This window comes from Euphorbia lathyris, chromosome 8, assembly GCF_963576675.1.
Source record: "Euphorbia lathyris chromosome 8, ddEupLath1.1, whole genome shotgun sequence".
Lineage (NCBI taxonomy): Eukaryota > Viridiplantae > Streptophyta > Magnoliopsida > Malpighiales > Euphorbiaceae > Euphorbia > Euphorbia lathyris.
In genome coordinates, this window is record NC_088917.1 from 49,576,097 (window position 1) to 49,591,978 (window position 15,882).

General features: G+C 37.6%; 1 protein-coding gene across 1 annotated transcript; it reads left to right on the forward strand.

Moving 5' to 3' along the window:
* Window positions 1-7,984: 7,984 nt before the first annotated feature.
* On the forward strand, window positions 7,985-15,808 carry LOC136203625 (ultraviolet-B receptor UVR8). The gene is made up of 5 exons (XM_065994823.1): window positions 7,985-8,168; window positions 8,239-8,406; window positions 13,827-13,862; window positions 13,966-14,090; window positions 14,163-15,808. Exons 1-5 carry the CDS (start codon window positions 8,069-8,071, stop codon window positions 15,486-15,488), a joined length of 1,755 nt encoding a protein of 584 aa, XP_065850895.1. The 5' UTR covers window positions 7,985-8,068; the 3' UTR covers window positions 15,489-15,808.
* Window positions 15,809-15,882: the final 74 nt, after the last annotated feature.

Genomic DNA, 15,882 nt, shown 5'->3' on the forward strand with positions numbered 1-15,882 from the left:
AAAGTACAAAATTGAGTATCTTATATAATTGGTTCTTATCTACAAAATGTTTTAAATCACCAAATGCTTTTTATGTATGAAACACAATAATGTAATGCTTCTTATTGTTAGGAATAAAATATGATTACGATAAACGAAAAACAAAAGCAATCACACAAGAATTGTTTACCCAATTCGCCACTCAATATGAATGACTACGTCTGGGGCACTACCAAGCCAGGATATTTCACTATAATGAAAGAGATCCGGATTACAGAGAAAGAGGTTACATTTATACTACTCAAGAAACCCTAATCGCTGCAGTTGGGCCCATCGCTTCAGTTGGGCCTATATATATTAGTCTCCAAAAGCCCAACACTTATTCCATGTTTTTGTTTTTACCTTTGTTATGAAATCTTACTTTCCAGTCTTTTTTTTCTAATCTTCGATGTAGTACTAATCAATTGTAGCTTCTAGACTTCGTTCCCCTAATTTTAGTTTTTTTTTTTTTTTTGCTGTTTGTTGCTTGAACTTCCATTGCTGAGCTTTATTTTTCATTTTATTGAAACTATCAAATAAAAAGTGTAATATATTTGTTAGCTTAAAGGTCTCATTTGCTATTTTCTTCATGCATATTAATTCTATGTTATTCATCAATGCTAAATCTCATTCTAATTACATGTACTTGACTCCTAGAAAAAGCTATCTACTGTTTGTGAGACTGACATCATATGTTTATGTTGGATTGTGGAATTATATGCAAACATATGTTTAGTTCATTTTTATCAATATTTAGTTCATTTTTATCAATATTTTCCTTTTGAAGCAGTTACATAAGGCCATGTATAACAGCCACTACGTTTTTGTAGAAGATAAATTTTTTAAACCTTCGAGTCATTAACAATAGAAGAATTGTTGTTTTACAATGATGTGCACGTTTTATGTTTACATCATTGTAATTATTGGTGGATCTTTAGTAACCATTTAAATTAGCTTTGTTTTCATTTCTTATTATCTTTTTGAACCTTAGTAGCTTGAAACTAGACTACCTGTATAAGGAGTTACTTGAAAGTTATTTGCAATCTCATATTGGTTTTTATTTATTGCATTTTTACCAATTGCGTTGCATGAGATTTGATCAATATGTCATGTACAAAGTTGATACATAGATAATTTTGTGTTCATTTTCACAAACTAAGTTTGTTAGAACTCTTTTTGTTATCGTTTTTTTAAATAGCCAATTGTATGTCTATTTTTATATTGGTCTTAGATTTAATTGGGCATCTGCACAACTTCACTATTATTCTGTTTAATCTAAAGTAACTTTACTCATTACTTTAATTTTGGTTTCTAATGTAGGTACCTGTTATGGTGTGAGTCAATGTAGTAGATTAAGAAGATGGAAGTTCATCAACATCATAATAAAATTAATGTGAATTCTTAATAGGTTGCAACTCTACGAGGAACACCGTTAATTCAGATATTACTACCTCGCATTTCCCTTACTAGGTGATTTTTTGCTTTCCATCCTTTATCATTTCATGCTTTGTGGGTACTTCTTTATTTTTTGGGTGTAAATCTGCCAATGAGTTGTTAATTTATGTTCCTTTGGATTTCAATCCTCATATATGTTTATTACTTGGTGTACAAACTGAAGTGTTGATTCAATTCCTGAAAACTTTAAAAACTTTTGTTTAAAAGGTCGGTTCCAATATGTAGTTTCTTTTATTGAATTTGTAATTCTGCTTTAAGTACATACATGCTTTCGCTTTCATAATATTATATACTATACAATTTAGCTTCTGTGTTTCCATGAACTATGGAAATACTTAATTCTAATCATGAGAATTTGCCAATTTGTTGTACAGAAATCATGTTTCCCCACTAAAGTCTTTGACTATGTTCGCTTTTCTTGGTGCCCTCACAATAAATTAACGTTTACGTTAACTTTGATAATATGACACATTGACTTCTTGACTTTTGTGCTTAGAGGAGTAAGACTAAAGAAATTGATAATGCATTTAACTTAGCTTATACACCTGAAGTGTTGTACTCATAATTGCAGATAATAATCGTCTATTCACTATCTATCTAATGAGAGCCTGATTAATGATTAGGGAATTTTTCGAGATTTTTCCTTTGCACTGTAATGTTGGCAGTTGTTTTTCCTTCCATCCTCGGTAAAGCTGTCTCATGCTTTATGATTGAATTTAGCGGTAATGTTCACTTGACCAAATGAGTTTGGTTAGCCACTATTAAGCTTATTAGAATCTTATGGTGGGGAAAATAACTAATCATATAATGAGATTTTAATAAGTCTATATCTAACAGTGGCTGGTCATACTCATTTGATCCGCACTGATCAAGTGATCATTACCTTCTGATTTGGATTGAATCGTTGGTTGCTAACAGCTTTAGTTATAAAATCAATTGATTTTATGCCATAGCAAGATATGGATTGACATATAAAGTTATGTCAATAGATTCAGATAAGTAAATCTGGTTTCATTAGTTAAATTTTCGACATTGTTTGTGGTGAATCAGACTGAAAATAAGATGTTTATGTCGCAAGTTACGATGATCATTATGCTTCAAATTACATTTTTATTAAATAAGAGAGAGAATGTCATGTTTTCCCTTCTCTTGTCCGCTTGGAAGACTCCGACAATGCCCCCCCCCCATATATAGGGTCTGATGAACCAATGTTGTTAAACATTGATAGGGAACCTTCAATTAAGGTAATTTCAACATTAATGGGTGAAAATCCTATCTTAAAGCCGCCCTCCTACAAGGAAAAGCTTATCAATAACCAGGTTGGAGGCAAATGAAGTTGAAGTGGATGAGGAGTGATCTCCTGAAGATGGGGATATACTCATTGACGAAAGTGGAAATGTCCCAAGAGTAACAATATTTTCTAGAGCTCATGATATACTTGTTGAAAATATGAAACACACAACCATTATAAGACTGATGGGGAGGACCATTAGGTATCAGAGTTTACAATTCTAAATCATGAGGATTTGGAAGCCCGATGGCATTTTTCACCTGATTGAATTGGGGAATAATTTTTTCATGATTAAATTTGGCTCATTCGAAGACTACCTCAAAGCCCTTGGATTATCTTTGGCGTCTACCTTACAATACAACATTGGTCTCCATCATTTTTACCTGAATCTAATGATATTTCATCCATTGGTGTCTGGCTAAGGCTCCCAAATTTACCTATTCATCTCTACAACTTTGGAGTCCCAAAATCAATTGTTGAAGCAATCAATAGTGTTTACAAGATGGACCACATCACATCCTCTTTTGAAAGAGGTAAGTATGCTTGGTTTGCGGTAGGTATTGATCTTTCTAATTCCCTCATTGTCCATATTGAAATAGATGGTCAAAAAAGAAAATTCAATATGAAGGACCACCACTAATATGCTAAAAGTGTGGAAACTATGGGCATTCCCATAACATTCCCTATCCATCCTCTGAATCCAAATTTGATTCCTCCAAATATTGTGAGCAATGGTACTATGACCACCGATAATTCAATGAGTTAGATCACCAGAAATGAATTGTTGCCCCCTTCATCTCTAGTATGTCGGAGATCGCCAAGAATGGGGAAAAAAACTAATCATGACTCTGAATTTGGGCCATGGATGCACATTGCTCAAATAAGTAGAAAACCTCCTTCTATAAGCAAACCACTAGTCTCATAGGTTTCGAGTAGGAAAGCTAGCATGAGTAACGGGAAGAATGAATCAAGGTTTGGATACTTAGCCTATGATGAAAACTTGCGAGTAAAATGGCTTCAGTGACATATGAGGAATATGAAATTAAAGGTGGTGGAAGGAGAGAAATGGGTGGCATTAATTGTGATAAGAAAGGCAAAAACAAAGTAAGACTCTACTAAAAAATTTATCCTTTAAATATGTCAACAGTGATGGCAATGTAAATAGCACTTGCTCTTTAGTTACTAAGAAGCCTTTTCTTAAAACTCCTTTGATCATGGCAATCAAATGTCCACAATCCTTGACCCCACAAAGAATTCCATAACTTTGGTTGTTGAGGACCAAATCCATTTTTGGTCCTTTAATTCTAATTTGGGCTCAACGAGCCCACCCTTCGATCCTAATAAAGAGAATATCCTAGCCCATCCATATGGTCCAGACAAGGGGCATCTAAATGGGATAATCTTTTCGAGAACCTTCACAAAAGCATCAAAATTATAAATAAATAAAAACCTCAAGCCCATTCTCTTTCAAATTCCTCTAAACATGTTAAAAGGCGATCTTGAACTCCTTTAATTGCATGGCTTCTCTTGGTTTATCTATAATGTCTCCCCATGCGGAAAATGGTATGGTTATAGAGAAGGAAGGAAATATTTACAAAGTTCGCTTCTTTCTTATTGGATCTCTCTCTCCCTCTCTCTCTTTTGTTATGGATTTTTAAAACTTTGGTCTGGAATTCCCAATGGCCTTTTAATGGTCGATTTCATCGAGTGCTATATTGTTCATGCAATTTCATAAGCCTTCAGTTCTTATTGAAACCCAATTTTGATTAAGTTTTGATTATGACAAAAATTACATTAAGGAATAAGATCCCTTTATAGATTAAAATTTAGAATTAATTAATTACTTTATATCCTAACAATTTTGTTTAAGTATTGATAATCAATTAAAAGCAATTGGCTGCTTCTAAGTCAACTAAGCAAAATCAGCAAAATGTCTTCTTCAATTAAAAGCCTAACCAGAAGTAAAGCCCAACGAACCAAAAGCCCAAGTCCACATTCACAAGAAGAAAAATTTGTTGTCTTCCCCAAATTGCTATTCTGGTTCTTCGCAGAAGATAGTCATCTCTACAACCAAACCCATCTCTCTCCTATACACAATAATGGAAACGTTCCAACCTAGCCGGAATTCCAGAGAAGATTATTGGATGGAGCTTCTCAACGGTCCTCTAATTCAAAACAACTAGTTTCCCAAATTGGCAAATAGTCAGACAAACCAGAAATCCAAAGAAAAACATAGGACGTTTCTTCTTAACGGACATCTTCTGGATTCAAACAAGATAGTTTGAATTTCTGCCTATATAAGCAAAGCTCAAGAACAAGTTCAACAAGAGAATTAAAACGCATAAAGTTATATATGAGATATATTATTATGAAAAGTGCAAAACAAAGCAAAATGCAAAGCACAATCAAATGTCATATCCGTGTAATCATTTACAAGAGAGTTTAGTTCAATTGTTTTTCATCTGAATATCTGTAATCTTTCGACTGTATTCAGTAGTTGTTTGTTACTTTAGTTATAAGTAGCAGAGTGTGAATTAGTGTGAGTGTTGAGTGAAGGGTACTTCATTCAAACTTATACTCTTTTGTGGAAGGTTTGTTCTCTACCTCTAAAAGAGATCGTTAGTGGATTAAGCTCAAGAGATGGTATCTTGAGGACTACACATAGGCAAGAGACCGAACCAGTATAAATTTGCTGAGTATTTATTTCTTTGGTATTGCCTTTTACTTCTACTGAATTATATATACTCTGAACTTTATCTCACATATCAACACTTTGAATATTCTTGAAACTGTGCATATTTTACATATCACTTGCTTTACGTTTTTCATAACCTCTGATAAAGAGTCATTCTTTGAGTTGGAATTATCAGAAGCTAAAGCAATCTCAGTAGACTGAATTGCTGAATAGCTCAGTAGATTGAAATTGTATCTGATACTGAAATTACCCTTTATGATTTATTGACTTGAGTAAAAAGTTTTAAAGGCGTAAAATTACTCAATAGTTCTATTTACACTTCCCTTTAGAATTATCCCACCTTATTAGGGACCAACAGTTATTGTCCTTCTAGATGCTAAAACAAGTGGAGCTATGACTGACAAAATGATTAAGGAAAATGGCTTCAATTTTTCTCATAGGGTGGAAGTTATGGGGTTTATAGGAGGCATCTGAATCCTCCAATTGAGATTACAATTATGGCTAATAACTGGTCGTTCATCTATATGCAGTTGCATTCTATTAATATGGATCCTTTTTTTCTCTGTGGTATTCTATGTCAGTCCCAATCCGGTTAGAATGGGGATGTTATAGGAGGGCTTGAAAAATAATGATGAGTTGGTCCATGGACCTAGTGTTTAACATGTGATTTTAATGTTATTTTGAGTGGTACTAAGAGGATGAGGGGAGATTCAAACCGGAAAAGAGGGTTTCCCTTTATTCAATGTTTTTTTTAAAATAGTGTCAATCTCCACGATCTTGGCAGAATAATGTAGCATTTGCTAATATATACTTTTTTTAAGTAATATTTAATTTCTAATTCAGGTAAAACAAGTTGTTTAATGTTCTTATTTCTTCATTTTAAACTTATCTATGGAATATAATCTACACTAATGTAATTTTCTGGAATTGTGAACTTCATAGAAAACCTCTTAAGTTCCAGCACCATCGCATTATGCAATTCAACAAACCCATGGAATAGAACCACCAGTTGAGGGACACCATTGAAACAATAAGAGTTCCACATATTTTTATCTAAATTGATTTTTAAAGTTCATTATTAATTTCAAAATATATGGGGATATATTTGATTGCAGTTGATATGATTAGGATCACCTGTTGAATTTTTCATGTTCGAGGTTTGAAATATTCTTTTTATTACCTATTAATTCCTAGCCATAATGTCATTCTAGGACTGTTTCAATGGTGTGGATTTGAACGTGATATTAGGTGACATCTAAATGTTTGGATTGAAATTTCCATTTCATTGTTCAAATTGAGGATCTCGCATGGTTAGTTCATATAGATATTTTTGAGATATACTTTGAATTAAATCTAAGATTAGTTTTCTCGTGTAGTAGCATTAGATAAAAGGTCTCAATCGAATATTAAATTACTTTTCAAATGAAACAAAGTCAATGTCTTTTGATTATTTGTTTCAACATGAAAATTATGAAAGACGATTGTCTTACATGTTAAATCATATTTATTGTTTCAGTTTTTAATCATGATACATATAGGTGGCAATTTTAAAGTTAAAAGCAAAAAAGCTAAAACATATAATTATAATTAACATATAATTTTTAATAATATAATTTTTTTTATTATATTCAATTACATTACCGCAATATAATATTTCGTTTAAAAATTCGAATAATATTTGTAATTTTTAAATTTATACTTCTATTAATATTTTTAATAAATAGATATATTAGTTAATAAATGGAAAAGCCTAGGGATAGATATAAATAATTTGTTTTTCTATTGCTTTTTAAACTTTTTTTAATTTAATTTTTTTTGTACGTTTTCTCGTGTTATTAACGTATTGTTTTTTTTTTGCATTTTTCTTTATTTTTTCGTATTCACGTTTAGTTTTTCGGGTTTTTCGCTTTTTTTTTATTTTCTCACTTTGTTACTTTTTCGTGTTATTCACGTTTTCATGTTTTTGTATTTTTTATGTTTTTGTGTTTTGTTTGCATTTTTTGTCTTTTCATGTTTATCGCGTTTTTCACTTATTGTCACGTTTTTGTGTTTTAGCATTTTTCGCGTTTTCGTGTTTTTCATATTTTTTCACGTTTTTATATAATTCACGTTTTCTCACTTTTTCTCGTTGTTCATGTTTTGTGTTTTTTCAAGTGTTTTTTTTTGCGTTTTTGTGTTTTTCACGTTTGTTCACCTTTTCATGTTTTTACGGGTTTTTTTTTTCATATTCTCGTGTTTTGTAACATTTTCACGTTATTCATGTTTTTTCGTATTTCATATTTTTGTATTTTTACATTTTTTAACGTTTTTCCCATTTTTCTCTAAACGCGTATATTTTGCGGAAAATGTTTTATCCAATTCTTCCTTCATTTTCCATTGACTTGCTACTTATTTTCCTTTGACTTATTTTCCTGCCCAAACTAACACTGGAAAATTTGGAAAATATTTTCGTACAGAATATTTTCCCCCAAACAAACAAGGTCTTAGTTAACTTATTTTTTCCAATTAGTTTCATTTTTAGAAATTGGATTTGGATTTGTTAGAGTGGACCAGTGGTCCGGGTGCAAAGCTGAAACCTTTTCTCTCTTCTTCTTCCTCCGCCTGATAAAATGGACGATAACAGAGTCGGAGCACTTTCTGGTTCCAGTAATTTGTCCAACAAAGTTTTAACCGTGGCCATTGGCGAAGCCCACACTCTCGCCCTCACTGGCAAGTGGTTACAACTAACATATAGCGATGGAAGTTCATGATAGATGTTGATATTTTGCTTGAATTGCAGGAGATGGATGCGTTTACACATGGGGCAGAGGAATGTTCGGGCGACTTGGTACCGGTTCAGAAGCGGATGAACTTTGCCCAGTTCGAGTTAAGTTTGATACTTCCGAAGAGAAAAAGCTCAAGTTTGTAGGAATTGCTGCCGGCGCTTATCATAGTCTGGCTCTCGCAGGTTCATTTATGCTTCTGCCTGGTTTATAATATTCATTTTTTTTGCCTGCTGTATCTTAGAGCTGAAATTGAAATGGTACTTTAATTGATGTTTATAGAGTTTGTCTGGTAAGGTTTTGTGTTGTTTTTCTTCTTCAAAACGAGACAAATAATGGCTCTTAGCTTGTAAGAGTAAGGTCTGAATAGAATCTATATCTTAGGCGTTTTACTGAAGAGAAATCAGATAATCTGTAGCTTGTAGAGTTGTGGTATTATTTGTTTGCTTCACTTAATGAGTGCTGAATATATGTTTTCTGTTTTCTAATTATAAAAGCATTGCACTTCAGAAATATTAGTCCTTTTGCTTCTTTATGTAACAAATTGTATTTCTGCGTAATTCTATTGATTGACAAACTGTCTATTTATACAGAGTACAGTTATAGTTGTATTCAATGACTAGTGTAGAGATTGGCCTAGATATCAGGAACTAACAGAAAGATACAAGGTTATCTATAATATATTCTCTAATACACCCCGTAGTTGAAAGGTTCGGAGGCCGAACATTGAGACTAGTCCGGAAATCTTCGAAGAGCGGTGATGGCAACCCTTTGGTGAAGATGTCGGCTATCTGATACCGAGAGGGGACGTGTAGAACACGGACTTCACCCTTAGCTACCCGTTCGCGAACGAAGTGGATGTCCATCTCAACATGTTTGGTGCGATGGTGTTGTACTGGATTGCCACTGAGATATACAGCACTCACATTGTCACAATAGACCAAAGTGGATTTTACAATTGGACACCCTAATTCAAGAAGTAAATTGCGGATCCAGCAGGTCTCAGATACAACATTTGCAACTCCACGGTACTCAGCTTCAGCGCTGGACCTTGACAGTGTGGGCTGTCGTTTGGCGGACCAAGAAATGAGACTGTCTCCGAGGAAGACACAGTAACCAGAAGTTGATCGGCGGGTATCTGGACAGCCTGCCCAATCAGCATCGGTGTACGAAGTGAGTTGAGTAGGAGATGATGCTAGCAGTGTAAGACCCATATCAAGTGTACCATGAACATACCGTAGGATGCGCTTAAGAGCGGCCATGTGTGATGTTTTGGGATCGTGCATGAACAAGCAAACCTGTTGTACTGCATAAGAGATGTCTGGTCTAGTCAGGGTCAGGTACTGAAGCGCTCCAGCAGTGGGGTCGTGGTAGGCGGATCCAGATGAGATGCTGAGCTTTTGTTTGGTATCCACTGGAGTGTTAGCCGCGTTACAGGAGCTGAGGCCGGCTTTCTCAATAATTTCGGATGCATATTTCTTTTGAGAGAGGAATAGTGAACCTGGGGATCGAGTGACTGAAATTCCCAAGAAATAATGTAGCGGACCCAAGTCTTTCATTGCAAATTCAGAGTTTAACTGAGACAGGATAGATGTCTGAACGATATCGGAAGAAGTAACCAGAACAATGTCGTCTACATATAGAAGAATGTAAGCAGTATCTGTACCTTGTCTATATACGAACAAGGAGTTGTCTGAAATGCTGTTGACAAATCCCACTTTGATGACAAAATTGGCGAAACGCTGATACCAGGCTCGAGGAGCCTGCTTAAGACCATAGAGAGATTTACGAAGTAAACAGACATGATCAGGATAGAGAGAGTCCCGGAAGCCCAATGGCTGATGCATATATACAGTTTCAGTGAGGTCGCCATGAAGGAAAGCATTCTTGACATCCAATTGTCGAAGATTCCAATTTTTGGAAAGTGCTATACTGAGAACAGCCCTGATTGTTGCTGGTTTCACCACAGGGCTAAATGTTTCACCACAATCAACCACAACTAACTGTCCGGATCCATTTCCAACCAATCGAGCTTTGTATCGCTCAAAGGAGCCATCTGCATGTGTTTTGTGCCTGAAAATCCACCAACTACGAATAATATTAGCATTTTTGGGACGGGGTACGAGTACCCACGTCTTATTTTGAATTAAAGCCTCAAATTCATCAGTCATGGCCTGTGACCAATTTGGATCACTTAATGCAAGGGATGGTGATTTAGGAACTGGAGATATGACTGTTTGTTTGGAGGCGGAGAGGTTAAGCATACGACGTGGTTTACGGATACCATTTTGGGCTCGTGTGGTCATGGTATGGCTGGTGGGATTTAATTGGTGGGGTGTTGCTGTATCACGTCGAGTAATGGAGGCAAGGGGGGATGTCGAAGTTGGAGATTCGGAGTTAGACATGGACGAGGAGGGAGACGCGGTGGAGGAGAGTGACGGAAGGGACGATCCTGTTTTGGAGGGCGATGGTGACGACGACTCGGATTGAGAGGACGACGGGGAGGAAGACATGGGACACGACGGGACTGACTGAGATTGACGATTTGGACTGTAAGAGACGGACGACGAGACCGGGATAGGTGACAGGGAGATCGGTGATAGGCCTGGAGTTAGGCAATCGTCGACGACGGAAGGTGTCAGGACAGGAGACGCGCAAGTGTTTGACTGTGAGCAGAAAGGGAATTTTGATTCGTCAAAGACGACGTGTCGAGAAATGATTAATTTGTTTTTAGATAGGTCGAAGCACTTGTATCCTCGGTGATTAGATGGATAACCAAGAAAGACACAAGGGAATGAGCGAGCCTCTAGTTTGTGACGCGACACGGAGGGGATTAGGGGAAAACATAGACACCCAAAAATACGTAAGTGAGAGTAATTCGGTTCCCGTTGGTAAAGAATCTTAGTGGGAGATTCGTATCCTAATATTTTATGAGGATATATATTGAGAATGTATGTTGCTAATTCAAGGGCGTGATGCCAAAGTTTAAAGGGGACGGAGGCGTGGTTCATGACGGTTCGAATGAGATTGTTGACTGTGCGAATTGTACGTTCAGATTTCCCATTTTGGGGAGAGGTGTATGGGCATGAGAATCGAAATTGCATGCCGCGTGTGAGACAGAATTGACGAAAAGAGTTATTATTAAATTCTCCCCCGTTATCGCACTGAAAAACCTTAATGTCGCGTTCAAATTGTGTGCGAATAAAGGAACGGAAGGTAAGAAAAACATTGTAAACTTGTGATTTATGTGCTAATGGGAACGTCCAAAGAAAATTAGTGTAATTATCCAGGAACAACACATAGTAACGATGACCACTAGAACTCATGACCGGAGATGTCCATATATCACTATGAATTAAATCAAAAGGCATCCACGCAGAATTGTTGGAGGACTGAAACGGTAATTTTACTTGTTTTCCATTGATGCATGAGGAACAAACAGAATTATCCATAACTTTATTACATGAGATAGCATTTTTATTGAGCAAGGCATTCAAAACAGGAAGCCCTGGATGTCCTAATCTACTATGCCAAACATTGGCAGACAAAACAGTAAAAACGGAAGGAGAAGACGGTGACGAGTGATGACTAGACACGACTGGATATAGGTCCCCGGTACTGTTACATCTCATGATATGATTGCCCGTCTGTAAATCCTTCACAGAAAAACCGAAAGGGTCAAATTCGACAGAAACTTGGTTATCTTTAGTGAATTGACGAACAGAGATAAGATTTTTTATAAGTTTAGGAGCATGCAAGACATTATTTAAATGCAAAGGTTGAGTTTTAGTTTCTAGGATTGCATTACCAGATCCACAAACAGGTACACAGTGACCATTACCAACAATAATGTTTTCATTGAGGCTAGAATTAAAATAAGAAGTGAGTGTACCTTGTTGAGCTGTCATGTGAGAGGTGGCGCCGGTGTCCATATGCCACTGATCCGAAGGTGGTGCAATAGACATGGTATGCATGGCTTCTGCGATGTCAGTAGGAGTGTAGGACGGAGTGATCATACTGAGATGTGCTTGTGGTGTATTTGGGCGGGGACCTAGAATGCCTGATTGATGTTGTGGTCGACCTGAAGGGGACTGAGTTGGCCAATTGTTTGTCGGATAAGGGCAAGGAGGTGCCGCCCACGGTTGTTGTGGAGCCAAAGGGAGTGAATAACCCCATGGGAGGTTGTATGGTGTCCGATAGGAGGGGGAGCCGGAGTAGCGCGGACCACCGCGATTGTAACCTCTGCCGCGATAATGGTGTCGGCTGCCGTGTCGTCCCCCGCGGTTTTGGTGATGAGGGCGAGGGAGTGCTGGGCGCGCGAGTGGAAAGTAGGCTGGTGAATTTGCGGATTCGGCACTGGTGGCGGTTAGAGCAACAGGATCGGACGGTGGTGTGGTCTTACGGGAGCGGGCTGTTTCTTCTAATATGAGCATAGAGCGAGCCTTTTGGAAGGAGGGAAGGGGGTCCCCGTGTCTGATCTGAGTCCCAACAGTATCGTAAGCATCAGTCAAACCAGAAATAAGTTGTAAGACTATTTGATCATTGGTGACAGGGCGATCCACATTAGACAATTGATCAGATAGGGATTTGAGTTGTTGGCAATAGGAGGAGATGTCAGAGAAACTGTCGAGCTTGAGCTTGGAGAACTCTTGTTGAAGAAACAGAGCCCGAGAGTGTTTGTTGTCAGAAAAAATTTCCTGTAATTGAGTCCAGGCCCTGGCTGCCGTGGAATCGGCTACAATTATGGTATTCAAGAGGTCAAGAGAGATTGTACTGTATATCCATTGTAGAACAACAGCGTCAATACGGGTCCAAAGGTCGGGGTTCGATTGTTTGAGGGTTGGGGTGTTGGGAGGAGGCAAGATGTGATCAAGAACCTGGAAAGCCGTAGCGTGAAGTTTGAATAGGGCAGCCCATGTGGGATATTGGCCTTTCTCAATGTCTAGGGTTATTTTTATGAATGTAGATATGTTTGAGACGTTGAGAGCAGGATGGGTGGTAATGACGGTGTCTGTGTTTGTGGTGTTTGAGGTGGCGGTTTTGGAAGTGGCGGTAGCGGAATTGGTGGAATTGGTCGACATTCTGGTTGTGAGGGAGGGAGGTCGAACAGAATCGGGAATTTAGGGAGGTGAGGATGAGGATGCGATCAACCAGAGGTGGTGATCGGGGAGGCGCTGCGACTGCCGGACAGAATAGGATAGGTTGCGGCGGCGGCGGCGGCCGAGAGGTGGGGAAGAGAATATTTAGGGTTTTAGGTATTTGGCTCTGATACCATGTAACAAATTGTATTTCTGCGTAATTCTATTGATTGACAAACTGTCTATTTATACAGAGTACAGTTATAGTTGTATTCAATGACTAGTGTAGAGATTGGCCTAGATATCAGGAACTAACAGAAAGATACAAGGTTATCTATAATATATTCTCTAATACTTTACATAGATAAAGTTCTACTTATTGTTAAAATTGTATAGGATTCTGAGCCTTTGAATGTCAACAGGTATTTTCGGTGTTAAGTGCAGGTTAATGCTATCTTTTGGCTGGTATATGACGAGTTTGCAATGATTGCTGATTGATCTAATTTCATTAATGTCTGTAATTGCAGATGATGGATCCGTTTGGTGTTGGGGTTACAACATCTGTATCCTAGATGCTAGGAGTAACTTCCAGTTTCATATCTACATTTTGTCTTACCTATCCGTGTTAATAAGTTTATATTCTGTGCAACCTTAACCTTTGAATGGATGGCCAACTTGGCATAAATGACGATTTCTCGATGGTGCCTCGCTTGATGGATCATTTTCTTGACTCAAGCTCTCTTGATTCCATAACGAACGAGTCAGAAACAAAGAGAAGAGAACCATTAAAGGTACATAAGTAATTTTGCCTACTTGGTAGCTTTCGTCCATTATTCTTTTTTCTTATTTATCTTTTGCCATAGGTTTGTTCTGTTAAAGCTGGAGGAATGATGTCAATAGCAATTGACAATCTTGGAATCCTATGGATGTGGGGGAATTGCCCCCACAACAGAAATACCACTGAGAGTGTTCCCGTTTCCTCCCTAGAGAGCACATTCACCCCGATTCCTGTCCAGGACTTCTATGGTCGCACTGTTGTTAAGGTGGCATGTGGAAATCAACATGTTGTAGCGTTGGTTAGTGCAGGAGAAACATATAAAGGTGAAGATCTCGTCTGCTACTCATGGGGAGACAATAACCACGGGCAGTTGGGTTTAGGAGATAGAGAGAGCAGAATCCGCCCTGATGTTGTTGAAACATTTAACCATGATTCTCCTTGGGCTGTTTATGATATAGCGTGTGGTGCTTATCATACTGCTTTACTGAGTGTCAAGAAGAGCCCAAATGGAAAAATTGAGTATACATGCTGGACTTTTGGCTTGGGTGATAACGGGCAGCTTGGCCATGGTACCACTCAAAGTGCAGTGAAACCCGAACCTGTAAAAGAGTTGCCGCAGCATGTGTACCTGATATCCACTGACTGTGGTTTATTTCATACCAGTGTTGTTTCATCAACTGGAGATGTATGGTCATGGGGAATGATGAATGGGCTCGGGCTCTGCCCAGATGCTAGTTTTACCGGAACAGATGCAGGGGATGCTATTTCTCCTAGAAAAATCACTCTTGAAAGGCCTAAATTTCATGATCCGGTTCAAATTAGTTGCGGAGCTGCTCATACTGTTCTTGTTGCAAATGGGGGATATAAGCTTTGGTCCTGGGGCAGGGGACAAAGCGGTGTCCTTGGAAACGGGAAGACAATGGATATTTTGGGTCCTAGTCTTTTGCTGTGGCCTCCACTGGAGGATTTCAAGGATCAAGATTCAAATAATGTTACTGAAGATAAACTCGGAAACAACGGATCAGAAGACGTTGGAGAAACAGAAAAGAGATTGGCTTTGGCAATGGAGGAGATGAAGCTACTTCAATCAAAACTTTCTATAGTGGAGCGATATGCTAGCATCCTTCATGGTTCGATTTTTGGTAAACCTTTCGCCGAGGAAGATATACCAATCTCCTTGAGAAATGAAGGTACTTTCGACATTGCAAAAGAATGGGAGGACATGTTAGATTCAGCAGATCGCAGTAAGCTTATTAGGCTGGAACTCTTTTACCGGAACATGCTTGCAGGAGTAAAAGATAAGCAGATGAAAAGAAGAATCCAGGAGATGATCAAGGAGTTTCTCCCACCATCAACTTCAGCAAAAACGGGAGAGAATTCAGTTCAAAACGGACAAGGACGAGTAACGTAAACCGAAGTGGTGAGGTACAACTTATGAATATGTTGCTGTTTCATCCGAGGATCGGGTCCGTCATTGATTGAGAGAGTTTCTTTAGCAATCTAGTTTATGTAACAATGTACCATAGCGAAGTGCAGAATAGACTTGATACATGAAATAAATGTATGCTAAAATTCAGCATAAAATGGTGATTTATGTGTTACTTGTATGAAATGGTGCTTGTTAGGCCTAAGCCTGTGTAATAAGAGATGTATGTTTCTTATACTCCAACAATGACTGTATAATTTGATATGGATTTTATTACATCATTAAGCAAATGATATTTTAAGGTATGAATTGTGATGATGATGATTCATCATGCATTGTAAAGCAAAGGTTTCTTCCAAGCTTATTACAGCAACTGGGT

Bases quoted from the DNA above. Each gene is read 5' to 3' on its own strand.
- LOC136203625 (XM_065994823.1), top strand. From the start codon at position 8,069: ATGGACGATAACAGAGTCGGAGCACTTTCTGGTTCCAGTAATTTGTCC. The intron at 8,407-13,826 runs GTTCATTTATGC...CTGTAATTGCAG, and splicing joins TCATAGTCTGGCTCTCGCAG to ATGATGGATCCGTTTGGTGT. The intron at 14,091-14,162 runs GTACATAAGTAA...CTTTTGCCATAG, and splicing joins AGAGAAGAGAACCATTAAAG to GTTTGTTCTGTTAAAGCTGG.